We start from the raw sequence: 14,615 nt of genomic DNA, 5'->3' as shown, positions 1-14,615 counted from the left end.
TCACTCTGCTGATATTTAACAAGCTAGTTTTCTTGGTGGATTTAATTATTGTTTTTCAATTACTGTACAAAAGATGAGGCTGCAATAAGAATGCTGTCTCTTTAAGACATACAAAACACAAAAATGAATTGAATCCAAAGGTCACTTTTATTTAATTCAGTGTGAATAAATCCATTACTGTCACATTGACAGTGCTAGAGCTCTTATGAACTAGACCACACAACACATCCAAATGACTTTAGGAACTACACACTGTATGACTTTGTTTTGGGTAAACAATAAGGTCAAAATGAGATCAGGTCCATTGTATAATCTTAAACACTTAGGAAGAACCACTCGTCCACTCATACCTAAATAGCAGTTAATTTGCTTTTCTAGGCACTTCCATGAAGTGAACATTAATTTATACTTTAAAAAAAATCCAAATACTGACATAATACATTATATATCGGCTTTAGCAGCACTATACTTCAGTGGGTAGGTCATACATACACATAATTCCTCATCTAGTCAAATGTGCACTCAAACCACACTTCTTAGTTTAAGCATTTCACATAGTTATATATATACATCAGATCAGACTTCCAGCCATCAGCACATAAAAATGCTGTACTTTTTTTGTAAAATCCACCCTCTCTGCTAAAACAACAGTGATTTCATGTCGATTAACACCAGTTACAGCAGCATCAGGAAAGTCAGCATGGTGAATTGACAACAGCAGTGCAATGTAAAAGACAGATAATGCTGTTATCAGCTAATACAGCCATCACCCAACATTTGCTAATTGCCTCAAGGGGGTTTTCATGCTGTTTCATGCTCAAAATGTAGTGGGGGGTCACCCATATAAGTAGAGCCAAGACTGTTAAAAACCTTGAAAAATAGGACTCTCCTCTGTAGAAATTCTGATATTGCTTTAGGGTGCTCTCTGTTGTAAAATACTCCTGAAAATAAGGATCTCACAAGTCATTCATTTCAATAAAGGAAAATTGTGAAATACTTAAGCAACTGTATTTAGTGAATACTTCAAGCCAGAGCCATGGAATTTGAGTTGAGCTAAGATTCCAACCTCTTTGAGATTCATATAACAACTAATTAAAACTGTATGGCAAACTATTTATGAATTCCTCTACTTTACATTCTATTTTAGATGACTGTTTCAGTGATAAAAAAATCCTTTGTCACGACGCACTACATAAGTCTACTTGCTGTAGTCTTACATGGATCACAGTGTTCAAAGCTACATGGAGCAATAAGCTCCTTCATGATTATCAGTGTATGGTTGTTCCTATTTCAGTTTGCATATTTTCACAGAATCTGTTGATTTTAACACAATCTTCACGGTTGTGAAATATTGCTGATTTGAGTACCCAGACATCACACCTGCGAGTAGTATTTTGAAGTTTCAGTCTTCATTAACTTTCTGCTGTGATAAGAAGTGTAGGGACAGTAGTGAGCAGTGTGTGTGTGTGTGTGCATATGTGTCTATGATAGCACAGTGAGCGTGACAGTTCCTTTGGTCCTTTTAAGGATGCCAACGGCTTCTTCATGAGTGACCCCCTCCAGAGTCTGCCCGTTAACAGCCATTATCTGGTCTCCTCGCTTTAGTCGGCCGTCCTCCGCTGCTGCCCCCTAAGAGCGCACACACGCGCAAAATGGAGTTTAATTAATAACAAGCAATTTGTCTATTTTGCAAATGGAAAATGGAGAAATGTGCTACGTACCTTTCCAAAAACAGTTTTGACATAGATTGGCAAGTCTCCATGAGGGCTGCCGTACCCTCCGACTATACTGAAACCCAGTCCGTCTGGTCCTCTTTCAAGATTGATGGTCTTATACTGAGGTGGGCTGATGGAGAGACAGGCAGTGAAGGACTGTTATACAGATGACATCTCCTTCAGCAAAAAGGAAAAACACACAACCCTTCCCTTTGTGTGACCCCCACTAGTACTTTCCATCGTCCCTTAGACAGACATAGGGGTAAGATGGATGTTATGACTCAGTAAAGTGTTCTTTCTGTGTAACAACCAGCTCCTACCCGAGGTCATCCTGGAAGATGCAGCTGGGTGTGAGACCAACTCCAACTGCCTGCTCCTGAGAGGGGCCCGTCACGGTGGTGTCGCCGCCCGCTACCACCTACAGGTGCAAAAAAACGCATACACACACTTACACCACCACTCACTTTTACAGTATGGTAGACTTGCAAGATAAAGACTGATAGCATTGAGTATGAGGGACACAAGTTTTATGGTACTTAAAAGTCTGCTTCTGTGTCTGTGGTTTATCTAATTTCAGTAGAAAGGGTGAGAGAACAAGTGTGTGTGTGTGTGTGTGTGTGTGTGTGTGTGTGTGTGTGTGTGTGTGTTGTGTGTGTGTGTGTGTGTGTGTGTGTGTGTGTGTGTGTGTGTGTGTGTGTGTGTGTGTGTGTGTGTGTGTGTGTGTGTGTGTGTGTGTGTGTGTGTGTGTGTGTGTGTGTGTGTGTGTGCGCGCTTCAGGACCTGCAGCTGTATTGTGCCTGTGGCGTTCTTGAGCAGAGTGACAGCCTGTGAGTGGGTCATGCCATCAGCAGAGGTTCCACAAATACTGACAATGCGGTCCCCAATCTAGAAAAGTGTCAGTGTTGGAGACAATGGTAACAACAATACAAATGTCACAAATGTTGGCTCGGACCTATTTCATATAATGAACACTCTCAAATGCTTTCTTATTCACTAAAACAGCTGTCACTTTTAAAGGCATGCAGAAGTGCAGTCCTGTGATTTATATGATTTCAGTGTTACTTCACAAAAGTCTGAATAGCTCTGCATGATAACAGGATGTGGCTTATACTGTTTGAAAATGTAATTCACTACGCCATACAAAAGCAAAACTACAATTGTGTTCAGCTGAGTAATTTCATTATGTAGCATTCTCATCTCTCATTCTGGCTGAAAAGATAAGGCAGCATGAATATACTATCCAAGACTTCTCCCCCATTCACTTCAATAAGCCCTTCTGTAGGCTAAATGATCTGAATGCAGGAGTGGGAGATTTATTATCCATGTTAGGAATGGCTATTGTCCTCCTTTGGTCTGTGTCACAGAGCTACAATTGTCAGTCTCTCTGTCCTTTAACTGTGAAGGTCACTGCTAAGAGCTGTAGGCTCCTGACCTTTGGGAGTCACAAAGTGAGTAAAGTGAGTGGGAATGAGATCGCTGTAGATAATTAAGATTCACATTAAGTCCCACACAAGAATTACTGGCATGCAAGTTCTTAGTTTTGTATTCCGCTGGAAGCTGAATCAAGGGAGATGTAAATCTCTTACCTTGAGCTTCTGGGTCTGAGCAGCCAGGCCGACAGGATTCATCATGGCGATAAAGATGGGGATATCGCCCAGAGGGCTGCCAATGCCCCCTGCTATACTAATACCCAGAGAATCATTGGGACCTTTAGTGAACTCAACTGTTCTGGTGTCCTGATGCTCTGGAGCTGTAAGGAAGTAAACATGCCAAATGTTAGGACGCCTTTTCCATAACTAACATGGTTCCTGTGACTGTCTTACTCATGTTTCGTGATTTAAAGGTCCCATATCTTAAAGAGTGAGATATCCATGTCTTTTTTTATTATTATAAAGCAAGGTGCTATAAAGTTAATATAGATATAAAGTATCAAAACACTCAACCACAGAGAAATGCACACAGCCTGTATTCAGTAACTGTGTTTTTAAACAAGCCATCAGGACTTCTGTACAGTTGTGATGTCACAACTATATTATATAAAGGTAGAAAGTGCTGCTACAGTGCTGTTAGTCATTCCCTAACTGCAGAGACCCAAAGAGCTTCGATGCGAAAGACCCGGATACACAGACCATCAGAGCAGACTGGGCTTAATATGGTACCTTTAATATCAGTTCTGGGGATACTTACAATCTGGACTGCTACTTAGTTTGTCAGGGTCAGCAGGAAGATTCCCAGAGTCTGAACATGACTGAGAAGCCAACTTGGTGCTGCCTGTTTCACTCATCTGAAACAAATACGTTCAGCACGATTACTTCCTTCGTTTTGCCAAAGTAATTTCTATTCAACATTAAAATAACATCCTTAATTGTGGAATTACAGTACCTGACTACATTGAGACAGCCTCCTTTCCGAGTGGAAGGGGCCTGCCTTAAACCTCCCTACTTCCATGTTTATAGGCCCCACGCAGCACTGCAACACAAGGTACATTACTTTTAATGCTGTCATCCAACGCAGTTTAAAGCAGATGTATAATGCACTAACTGGGCCTCTTTCTGAGGGCCAGCGCGATAGATGTACCTTGAGTAGTGCAGCTACGGCCTCCTGAGTGGTCGACCTGACATCCTCACCGTTGACTGATAGGATCTGGTCGCCCTGCATCAGTCGGCCGTCAGAGTCTACCAAACCTCCTTTCACAATATCAGACACAAACACTCCTGTGTCATTCCTGGTAGGAAAGGTTGAAAGACAAAGACATGAAAGTGAGATAACATTTATTGCTGTGAAGTCACATTGGAGTTTTCTATACTTACTGACCTTTAGTGTATCATACTGCTGACTTCTGTTGTTCACCATGTAATTAGTAATACACTATTGATCCAGCAATTTCCTATTTTTCCAATGGACCTCTGCACAAATGCGGCAGACAGCTGGTATGATGGAATATTCAATAGCAACCGTGACCTCAATAAATGGATTTTCCATCTCCAATCCTGTTATGTTTATGCGTACTGTGAACTTGTAGCAGTCAGGCCCAAAAACACAATACTGACTTCAACTAACTTTAAGTTGTTTCTTTTCCTAGAATGTGTATTAGTGACAGTTGTAGGAGTCATCCTTCACCAGTGAGATGTTGAGGAGATTTTGAGCCTTTATGAGAAGCATGTCTTTGTGGTTGTTTGCTTGATTGACAGGTGTCTAAACCTGCCAAAGTCAGCTGTGGTGATTTCCACCTGCTTGTCTCACTTACACCCCTCCAAAGCTTTTACCTCTTCGACCAAATGTTCGGTTTGAGGCTCTATTATCTGCCAAAAAAGCAGTGAGTGTTTAAGCTTAATATGATCCTCTTATAAAACAGCGGGTTTTGTCAAAGAAATATAGAATATGTCCTTGTTTGTCTAAACTCAAAGGGCAGCATAGTCACAGAATCTGTGCGCTCTGTGAGCACAGGTCTCTGGGAAAGCATTATGCTCATTTTCAGTTTCATAATTGTATTTTGGGTTTCTTTAGAACTTGGCATATCTGAAGTGCCAATCTCCACGTGGATAAAACTAACAAACAGAAGCGGTAGAGCAAGGTAACTTGATCATACAATCCCCAGTGCCAGAGATACTTGGCTGTCACAACTCCTAACCACCAACTGCTAGCTTGCACTTTCCATTTTAGCCAAGGGTTTTAGGTTGTCTGTTATGTAGTTGCCTTTTCCATTTTATTGAGCATTTAAGTTTTTTTCCTCTTGTGTAGCAAAACCGCGGTGACAGAGGCTACGATGTACAACTTAATTTAAAGTTGATCTGTTCAAGTCATGACCCAAACTTCTGCCTTTTACCCCTTTTCTGACAAATCGGTTTAAACGTAGAACAGTCACACACACACACACACACACACACACACACACACACACACACACACACACACACACACACACACACACACACACACACACACACACACACACACACACACACACACACACACACACACACACACACACACACACTCAGCAGTGCATATGCATGTGCAGTCTGTGCAAGCCATTCTTGAGGGTTGTCTCAGAGGTGAGATCAATCACCACCCTTCACACACACGACAGTAAAAAACACTGTCAACATGCGTACGAGCAGGCCTTCTCCCACATGTGCCTCAACCCTTCAATGCTACTGCGAGAATAGGAGCCTGAGTTGTTTACGCGTAAGGCGGTCTGCAATTTTCCAGTCCTAGCAAAATTTCTGTAAATTTCCTTCCACCACTCTATGGGCACAAAAGTAGCAACATTCTAAGCCGTTTACTGTTGTTTACAGCCCTGTCTCTAGCAGTAGAGTCATAATCACCACTGGTGCCACTGAAAATGATCAGATGACTAATACGATGCTTTCTATGTCCTCATTAGAGGTATTTTTGGAATGTTTGGAGTGATGAAGAGAACCACAAACCTATTCTGGTGAAGTACTGACTCATTTGTGATGTATGTTTACCATGTTAGCAATCCAGTCATTTAGGCATATACGCGATGATTCAACCATGAAATAGAATTTAAAAACCACAATTTAGTCATGATGTGTTGTAGTTAGGTAAGGCAGTGCAGAGTCCTTTTTTCTAATGTTCGGACATTTCTCTGAATACAATCTCTACATGTAAACACCAACTATAACACCTTACTATTTGCATAACAAAAAGAACCAAAGATGGTAAAAACAAATACTTAAGACTACATATGGTTTATTATGTATTGGTAGATCTAAACACTATGCCTTTTTTAAACCCTTTCTCTGGCTCTAAACACTACACACTAAATAAACAGGTATCTTGAAAATGTTTACCTCTCGTCCCGTGATCTGCATTAGAAAAGGGAATTCATACAGTTACTGTCAAACTATGTTGACTATTACATTATTGATTATGGGTTTTTTATGTGATCAAGTGTTTTTTCTAATCTTCTATGCTCTCGCTACAGGTTACCAAGATTCCTAACTCTTTTTGTGACCCCCAAGAGCCACTTCATAATAATAATAATAATAATAATAATGATAATAATAATAATAATCATAATTGAAAACACTTAGTTCCCACTTCCCACTATGCATGTAGCAGTAATAAATCTCTCTCACCTCCTCCCTACGATGCTCAGGCCCAGGCCCTGGCCAGGTCTCTTGATGAGCTCCACAGTGAAGGAGTCCCACAGGTCTTCCTCCTTGTACTGAGCCTCATCCCTGTAAACCACCAGTCGAACTCTCTGCGGGGTCTGCCGCAGCACATTGATAGCTTCGTCATGACTGGCTGCCCGCAGGTCGATGCCGTTCACCTGTGACGAGATAAATGAGGTTAATATTTAAAATATGGCGTTGTCCTATTGTAGCAAGTATTGGCCTCTTTTATGAGAGAAACACAAAATATATAACTTCTGTATGATACAAGACAGAAGGGCCTATCAACTCTGATGTTTTAAAGGTCCCATATTATGATCATTTTCATGTTTAGTTTCGTATTTTGAGTTCTACTGGAACATTTTTACATGCTTTACTGTTCAAGTAACATATTATTTTTCTCATACTGTCTATCTAAATATATCTGTTTTCTTTAGGCCTCCCTCCTGAAAAAGCCCAGTGTGCTCTGATTGTCAGAGTTACAGGATCTTCTGCGTTTCGATCATTTCACAGTATTTCTACAGCACCTTGACCTGCATTACATACAAAAAATATAATAATAATATATAATATGGGACCTTTAAAAATCATAACCATTAGTCATGGCAAATATACATTTTTAAGCATTGTACAAAGTAACCAAGTATTCCTGAGACAAAGGGATTGCAGCAAAGGGCTATAAAAAAGTGCTAACAGCCTAATTTGATGCAAAAACAAAATTTTCCTTAAATCATTGAGGTCACATTTTTGCTTCAGAAAGTCAAACTGCTGAGCTATCTGAACACTGAGTCATAAAATGAAAACACTCAGATGTTCCTAAAGGATAGCAGCCTTCCCACAGTGAGAAGCTTGAGTGGTCAGTTTAAGGATTGATGTCCAGCTTCTTTTACTACATTAAAGGAGGGAAATGCCCCATTAGTTTTCACCATGGGCACGCAAATGATTTTTTCCCAAAGCAGCTAATAACACTGCTTTGGACTGGGAAACTTTTCCTCCCTGACCCTATTCTCTAAACACAACAGCGTGGCTCAAGGACAGAAATGAATAGTAGAGGGCAATTAAGTCATGTGGGTGTGTGCATGTGTGCGTGCATGCATATGTGCCTTTCATTTCAGGTCTACTGATTGAGCTACTATAACAAAACTGCTGCTCTCCGCCCCTGCCCTCCCTCTGTGACAAAGCATGAGGTCAAATGGAGGGCAAATCCAAGTTGAGCTGGGATACTTAACTTGTCTCTCCACATACAGGTTTCATACAAGTTGGTACCTCCCCCTGACTTTCTACTTAGAATCACTTCATTCTTACAAAAGCAATAAGTTTAATGGTTTAAGTTAGTTTTTTTGCTTAATAAATATATAAATTTAATATATAAGCCGTATATATGTAAATCAATGCATTTATCACACTATTTGATCCTTGAGTAAACATGTGAACTGAAGCTATCATGTTAAAGCTCCTCAAGCTGTGTTGTAATTTGTTAAGCCTCTTTTCAATCAGTGTCAAATGTGATGCTCATTTTACCTCTAGGATTTGGTCTCCTGCCCAAAGCCTGCCATCTTTGGAGGCTGCCCCTTCTTCATAAACTTCATGGATAATGATGGCCCCCTAAAGAGATAGAAAGAGGGCAAATAAGTACAGAATAGGAGAAGAGGGTAAGCAAGAACTTTCAGAGATGAAGTGAGAGCGGTGATGATTTATTTTGAGGGGATGTAGGAAAGTAAATAGTGGAGGGCAAAAAATATCAAGTAACTGTACAAGGACCATGTTAGTGGAGATCATTTAAAAACCTTTCTGCATTTGACAGCAGACATATATTATTATGGATTCTCATTCTGAGCGTGTATGTTCCTGACTTCCAGAGTGTTTTCACTGTGTTCCAGTGTGAGTGTCATTTAGGGTTCAGAGGTTACATTCCAGGGCTGGATATTGTCTGCTGCGGTCGAGGCCAGACAAAAACCTGCTCCCCCAAGCCTGACTGAGCATACAGAATAGATGGGCCGAGGAGAGGACGGTAGGAGGAGGAGGACGAGGAGGAAGGCTGTGACAACATCATTTCCTACATTCCTGAGCTGCCATGGCTATTTTGAACCTGGGTTATACCACCACCAAAGATTCTAAGTGGGTGGCATAGCGGTGCGAACTTAAAAGTGCAGTCATGCAACTTTTTTGTAGTTTTTAAAAATTAACCGTCTATTTTAAAGGATTGTAGTTTATAGAAGGTGCAAAAATACTCATTTCATGGTTCCCACAGGTCCTGGAAATCCTTGAAAGTTTGTGAATTTGAGGGAATAAAATTAAGGCCCGAAGGTTTTTGAGAATAGACAAACAGACATGGGTCTTTGAAAATGCTTGAATTTATATATCCTTGGCAATTGGACCTGGAAAGCCCTAAAAAGTCCTTGAATGTGATGCTGAAGAAGGTGTGGACACCCTGTTATTTATCAACCCAGACTGTAATTCATATTTTTTGTTTCCTACCAGCAGAGTGTCACAGCCTCCCACGATGCTAAGGCCCAGGCCTGTGCGGCCCTTTGAGATGTCGATGGTGGTCTCACAGCCAGGGATGATGGGACAGGTCGCTGGGTCACAGGCCAGAGTGGAAGGGGTGGATGACCGACTCAGACCTAAAATAAAGGAAGCATAGTAAGCCGCTTGATCTGTCATTCATCTTTCTGAATAAGAAGTCAAACTCTTTAAAGTAGACTCACTAGTGACTGCTTCTGCCTCTGGTTGGCTCAGGGTAGTCGTGGCAGTAGACAGAACGCTGGGTAGGCCGACAAGGACGTCATCTGAACAGTCCCCGTCTTGGCGGGTTGACTGGAGAGAGGAGGAGGAGGGGGTCTCATTTGTAGAGAAGGTAAGCTTCACTGGACCTTTGCTTTTTCTCAGTAGAGAATTCACCTAAAACACAGTCAAAGTACTATTCAGATTTTATCTTTAAACTGTGACTGTTATTGTTTTCTAAGTCATTCTAAAAGCAACTAATGCCATGTTTTTTACACTAGGATAAAAAAGTAAATACTATATGAGGATTGCAGTTTATTTCCAATGACACGGTACCTTTTCCACAGTGTATCCTAGCACTGATTCACCATTCACAGCTAAGAGTTTGTCCCCTGGTTTCATGCAGCCCTCCTGCATGGGGCACATATTGATTAGAAAATATGAAATCATCTGTATAATATACATGAACCATTGGCTGTAGTATGTAATGCATACTTTGCCTGTGTGTCCTTTCATTTCAGATATACTCTGAATCTCAACTCCACTTTCAGTGTTTCCCTCCTCGAAAGTGATGCCAAGTCCTCCGTCCTCCTATTGGAGAACATTAGTGCATACGTAGGATTTAAATTTAAATTTACACCATTTTACAGTAATATAACATCTGAGCATGCAGACTGACACACAGCTTTAACATGCTGTATAATAGAGTAATGGTAAATGGTAAATGGACTTGTACTTTCTAGTCTTCTGACTACTCAAGGCGCTTTCACAGTGTTTGTCACATTCACCCATTCACACAGACATTCACACTGATGGCAGTGGACATCTACATACCATCTAATCTAATGTAACCATTCACACCACATTTACACACCCATGCGCAGCACAGGGAGCAATTCGGGGTTCAGTGTCTTGCCCAAGAACACATCGACATGTGGACCGGGGGAGGTGGGAATCTATGTTTATGCTATGTGTTCTAGCATAGACTGTATAAAAAATGGACATAGCCTCTATGTCGAGGTCCGTTCTCTCAATTTGATCCAATCGTCCTCATCTATGGAAGTCGCTATCTTGTCAGACTTTGACTCCGCCTCATTTCCTCTTAACAAAAAAGGGCACTTTCTACCTATATATAGTTTCGTTGTGACACATTGTGACATCACAACCTTACATAAGTCCTAAAGGCTCTTTAAAAGGCACAGTTTCTGAATACGGGCTGTGTGCATTTCTCTGTGGATTGAGTGTTTTGATACATTTGCAGTTTTTATATAGCACCTCCACCTTCTCTTTAATAAAAAAAACCCCATAGAAATCCATCTTTCTACAATATGGGACCTTTAAAAAATGTACCTTAGCATAAATGCAGTTTTCTATGGAGAATATTTTCTGAAAAGATAGGTTGCTGCCATATCTTGACGTGTTATTTTTCAATGCTTGACATCTGAATACCTTGGCAAACAAAACATAAAAATATGTGACACCACAAGGGGTACAATTCTGTTCCTCTTTTTATTATTTGGGTGAACTGAGCCTTTATGTCTCACTGGAACTGCTCTTCTCCCAGTCATGTGTTGTTTTGTTTATTCACCCTTTTATTTGACATTTTTCTGTCTCTTTCCTGGCAGTTTGTCAGACTTGACTGCTCCTCTGTACTCTGTGTCTCTTTCTCTGTCATACCCCATTGACTTTTTTGTGGACACCTCCCTCATTATAGCACCGCTTCCAAGACTTCCTCTCTATTATTATCTTTATTTTGGTATTTCAAAAGAACGGGATTGTCCTATATGTGTGTGTGATGTGTGTATGGGGGGTCCAGTGTATCTCACCTTCAGCTTTATGGTGTGATGCTCATAGTTTGATGTATTGGCATCACCATTTGCATCAGTAGTTTCGAGCTGTGAGGAAACAGGCAGGAGTTGATACAGCATGAAGTAAATAGGCAAAACTTGTGTTCGTGTCTGTTGGCTCGTGGGAGTACTCTACTGAGTATGTTTGTGGTTTCAGGTTGTCTCAAGAGTTACACACGGGCCTGGAATAATGTGGATTCCAGGACCACACAAAGAGACTTTTAGGTGAAAACATACATGAAAACAATTCAGGAGCATGATACAGCTTAAAACCTGTATAAGACCTGGGTAGAGTCAGAGTACTAATAGTTATTTGTGTGAGTTTAATAGCTTCGTATGCAGCTAGAACACTCCCTAACATCTGCATAATGTTTCTCTGTTGTTGCGTTTGTGCATGTGTGCAGTGTGTATGTGTGGCCATGAGCGCAGTTATACCTCGGTGTGGGGCTCCACTGTGTCTCCCTCGTGTTCTCTCACAGGTCCCACAGCCATCTGGTGCAGCGCTTCCGTGTTCCTGTTCCAAAGAGTCATAACTCACTTAAATTGTTGCTCCTCTGCTTTGTGAAAGCAGAGCCATGATTTACGTGGGCCGATCACAGTGTCTCTTTCCCGGGTCAGGAAAGGGATGTGAGTTAAGTAGAAGGTTAAGTACTGTAATTTTGGTAAGGACTGTTGAGGAAGGGTTAAGGGTCAAACATGATATGTCAGCTGCAAGTGGCCCAATTCAATACTGCATACTTGGCTAAATACAGATTATACTACATACTAATCTTTATAGTGTTCTGTTTTTGCAGTTAATGCACAAAAGTGAGCATTCATTGTTTTATACTATCAGGAAATGATACAATCAACTGCGACTTTAAAGGCCCTCAAATTATGCTCACTTTCAGGTTCATATTTTACTATATGTGACCTTTAAAATGCCCCTCCCAATAACATATAACAAAGAGAAAAAAAAAATCTAAATATTTTAGATATTGTATTTAAATATATTGTTTAGGTGTTCCAAGAGCCTTTTCACTGCCATCCACACATTTTTAATTCTTTGCAGCTGCCCCTAATGGATGGTCAATCACTGTTTTCATAGTCAAAAGTCACATTGAGAAATGTGTTTTAAGCTAATAAATACGTTTCTTTTTCTTTGATATGTACATGAGGAAGAATCTGTTAGTCACAACTGAATGTGGATCGAATGTGGCCTTCAAGTGCATCCTTCTGTTGAATTATTGTACAATAGCTCCCTCTATTGAATTTTGAATGGCATTACAATAGACTTGAACTCTCTCAGGTCACTTTTCATCATGAGCAGGCTGACAATAAAATGTAGTTGCTGTTACCATGGAAATTTATTCATAGGAGCTTTCATAGGAATAATAACGTTTTTTTTATACCTGACAAAGATGATTGTGACTTTGGATGGAGAGCTCTTGATTATAGAGGATGCATTCTGGTGACTGTGGCCATACAGGACTTGCCCATTGATCTGAGAGGATACAAACATATAGATTTATACGGTACATGCTTTTTCTCCAAGGGTAAAAATGTAATACAAAACACTGCCAAACACCATAAAAAGACGTGAAGGAGTCACATATCCTGTCAACTTTGTTTACAAACCCACTGGAGTGGAGCACCACAATCAATACATATCTTACCTCCAGCAGCTCATCGCCCACTACCATACGTCCGTCCCTGCTGGCCGCCCCGTTGGGGTCTATTCCCACCACAAACACACTCATGCGAGAGCGGTCCCTGTTCCCCGCCAGGCTGAGGCCCAGGCCTGTCTTGCCTTTCTCCAGCTCAATCATGTGTAGGACACCCGGGAGGCTGCCATAGCGCTGGATTATGTTCTCTGAAAAAGGCAGGTGAAGTCGTGGAAAGACAGATGTAAGCTGACAATACTGCTGAATAGTGCCAGATTTGTCTTGAGCCTGGGCTTCCATATCAGTCATGTTGCTCACAAAAGGGCCAGGTGTTAGGACCGGGTGAGATGCACAGGCACAAAAAGTAAATGGTGAAAGTTTTAAATGTCAGACTGCTGAGTTTCTCTTTGTCTCAATCTTGTCTCCATTGTTATCCCTCCCATTCTCAATCCAGTACGCTCTCTTTCTCTCTCCTTCTCTTCCTGTCTCTGGTTTGTTAGATAGCCACTGTTCAGACCAATGGGCTCCTGTTGTTCTGGGCTCCCTGCCACTGTTGGACCATCAGTCCTGTACTAATCTCCACAACTCACCTCCCAGGGCCCAACCTCATCAATCTTATCCCTGCAGGATGGGTACACTCACACACACACATATTCATCACGGTCCCAGGTGTTTGGAGGCTGGAGGTTGGTCCTTTATGCTGGTTGCCTCATGTTGAATGTGACTGATTGTGACCCGTTCTCCTTGAACCGGTGAATTCATTGTACATTTGAGTGTCCTCGGGATGCTAATAGTCTAATTGGGACATTGAGTCCTTCAGGTTCTGCTGAGGTACAGCTGCCTCAAGCATGTAAATCAGTGCTTCTTTTATTGCAGACTCTGGATGGATTTATGGGCAGGCGAGAAAAAAAGTGTACCTTGGAGGACCTCTAGTGGCATTTAGTTGCCAGTAAGCAAAGGAATATACTGTACTGCCTGTTTCTTCTAATTAGTTCTATTTAGGTGAAACTCTGCTATACCTAAGCCTACTGTATCTAACAAGTCACATTCACACCAAGAATTCACACAAACCAGCATTTACTTAAGAGAGGCCAGGGAAATAAAATAAACCAATGACAAAAATAACAAAATAGAGACATTTTTACTGTTGTTCCTTACAGAGTATATAATTGCAACATCAGAATAAGATAAACTGAACTCACTCCAGTTGTATCCAAACTCATCCTCAACCTCCTCGTTCTCCTCCTCTGCCTCAGCAGGTCTGCCAGGAATCTCTGTCAGCGTGTCTGTATCAGTCTCTCCCACATGGGGCACCACTGGCAGGAGGAGGACAGTGCTGGTGGGAGATGCCTTAACCGCTTCACGCTGCACCGGCTGTCACGCCACAGATGGAGTTGGCAAATAGTTTATTAGTGAAAGGTAAAGAGAAATAAGGTTTTTTTCTTTGTACTTTAGTTTGAATCAACCTTATAGGAAGGCATGTGAACGCTGATAATGTAATCAACCAAAGAAAGATGCTTGGTTTACATAAACAGCTTCACTGTA

General features: G+C 41.2%; 1 protein-coding gene across 2 annotated transcripts in view; it reads right to left on the bottom strand.

The window, feature by feature from the left end:
• Positions 1 to 209: 209 nt before the first annotated feature.
• The window catches only part of mpdz (multiple PDZ domain crumbs cell polarity complex component), a 48,154-nt gene continuing 33,748 nt past the window's right edge, over positions 210 to 14,615 (bottom strand). For both annotated transcript variants that reach the window (XM_083937594.1, XM_083937595.1), the window contains 19 exons: positions 14,273 to 14,444; positions 13,083 to 13,279; positions 12,819 to 12,910; positions 11,863 to 11,941; positions 11,407 to 11,475; positions 10,076 to 10,171; positions 9,917 to 9,991; positions 9,565 to 9,757; positions 9,335 to 9,480; positions 8,378 to 8,461; positions 6,821 to 7,014; positions 4,293 to 4,440; positions 4,098 to 4,184; positions 3,903 to 3,999; positions 3,302 to 3,465; positions 2,496 to 2,600; positions 2,036 to 2,133; positions 1,722 to 1,845; positions 210 to 1,629 (listed from right to left, as the gene is read on the bottom strand). In XM_083937594.1, coding sequence (XP_083793720.1) covers positions 1,483 to 1,629; positions 1,722 to 1,845; positions 2,036 to 2,133; positions 2,496 to 2,600; positions 3,302 to 3,465; positions 3,903 to 3,999; positions 4,098 to 4,184; positions 4,293 to 4,440; positions 6,821 to 7,014; positions 8,378 to 8,461; positions 9,335 to 9,480; positions 9,565 to 9,757; positions 9,917 to 9,991; positions 10,076 to 10,171; positions 11,407 to 11,475; positions 11,863 to 11,941; positions 12,819 to 12,910; positions 13,083 to 13,279; positions 14,273 to 14,444 — 2,367 coding nt within the window. In that variant the 3' untranslated portion in view covers positions 210 to 1,482. The remainder of the gene's footprint in view (positions 1,630 to 1,721; positions 1,846 to 2,035; positions 2,134 to 2,495; positions 2,601 to 3,301; positions 3,466 to 3,902; positions 4,000 to 4,097; positions 4,185 to 4,292; positions 4,441 to 6,820; positions 7,015 to 8,377; positions 8,462 to 9,334; positions 9,481 to 9,564; positions 9,758 to 9,916; positions 9,992 to 10,075; positions 10,172 to 11,406; positions 11,476 to 11,862; positions 11,942 to 12,818; positions 12,911 to 13,082; positions 13,280 to 14,272; positions 14,445 to 14,615) is intronic.

This window comes from Echiichthys vipera (assembly GCF_963691815.1).
Source record: "Echiichthys vipera genome assembly, chromosome: 22".
Taxonomy (NCBI): Eukaryota; Metazoa; Chordata; class Actinopteri; order Perciformes; family Trachinidae; genus Echiichthys; species Echiichthys vipera.
This window is presented reverse-complemented; position numbering and strand designations above follow the sequence as displayed.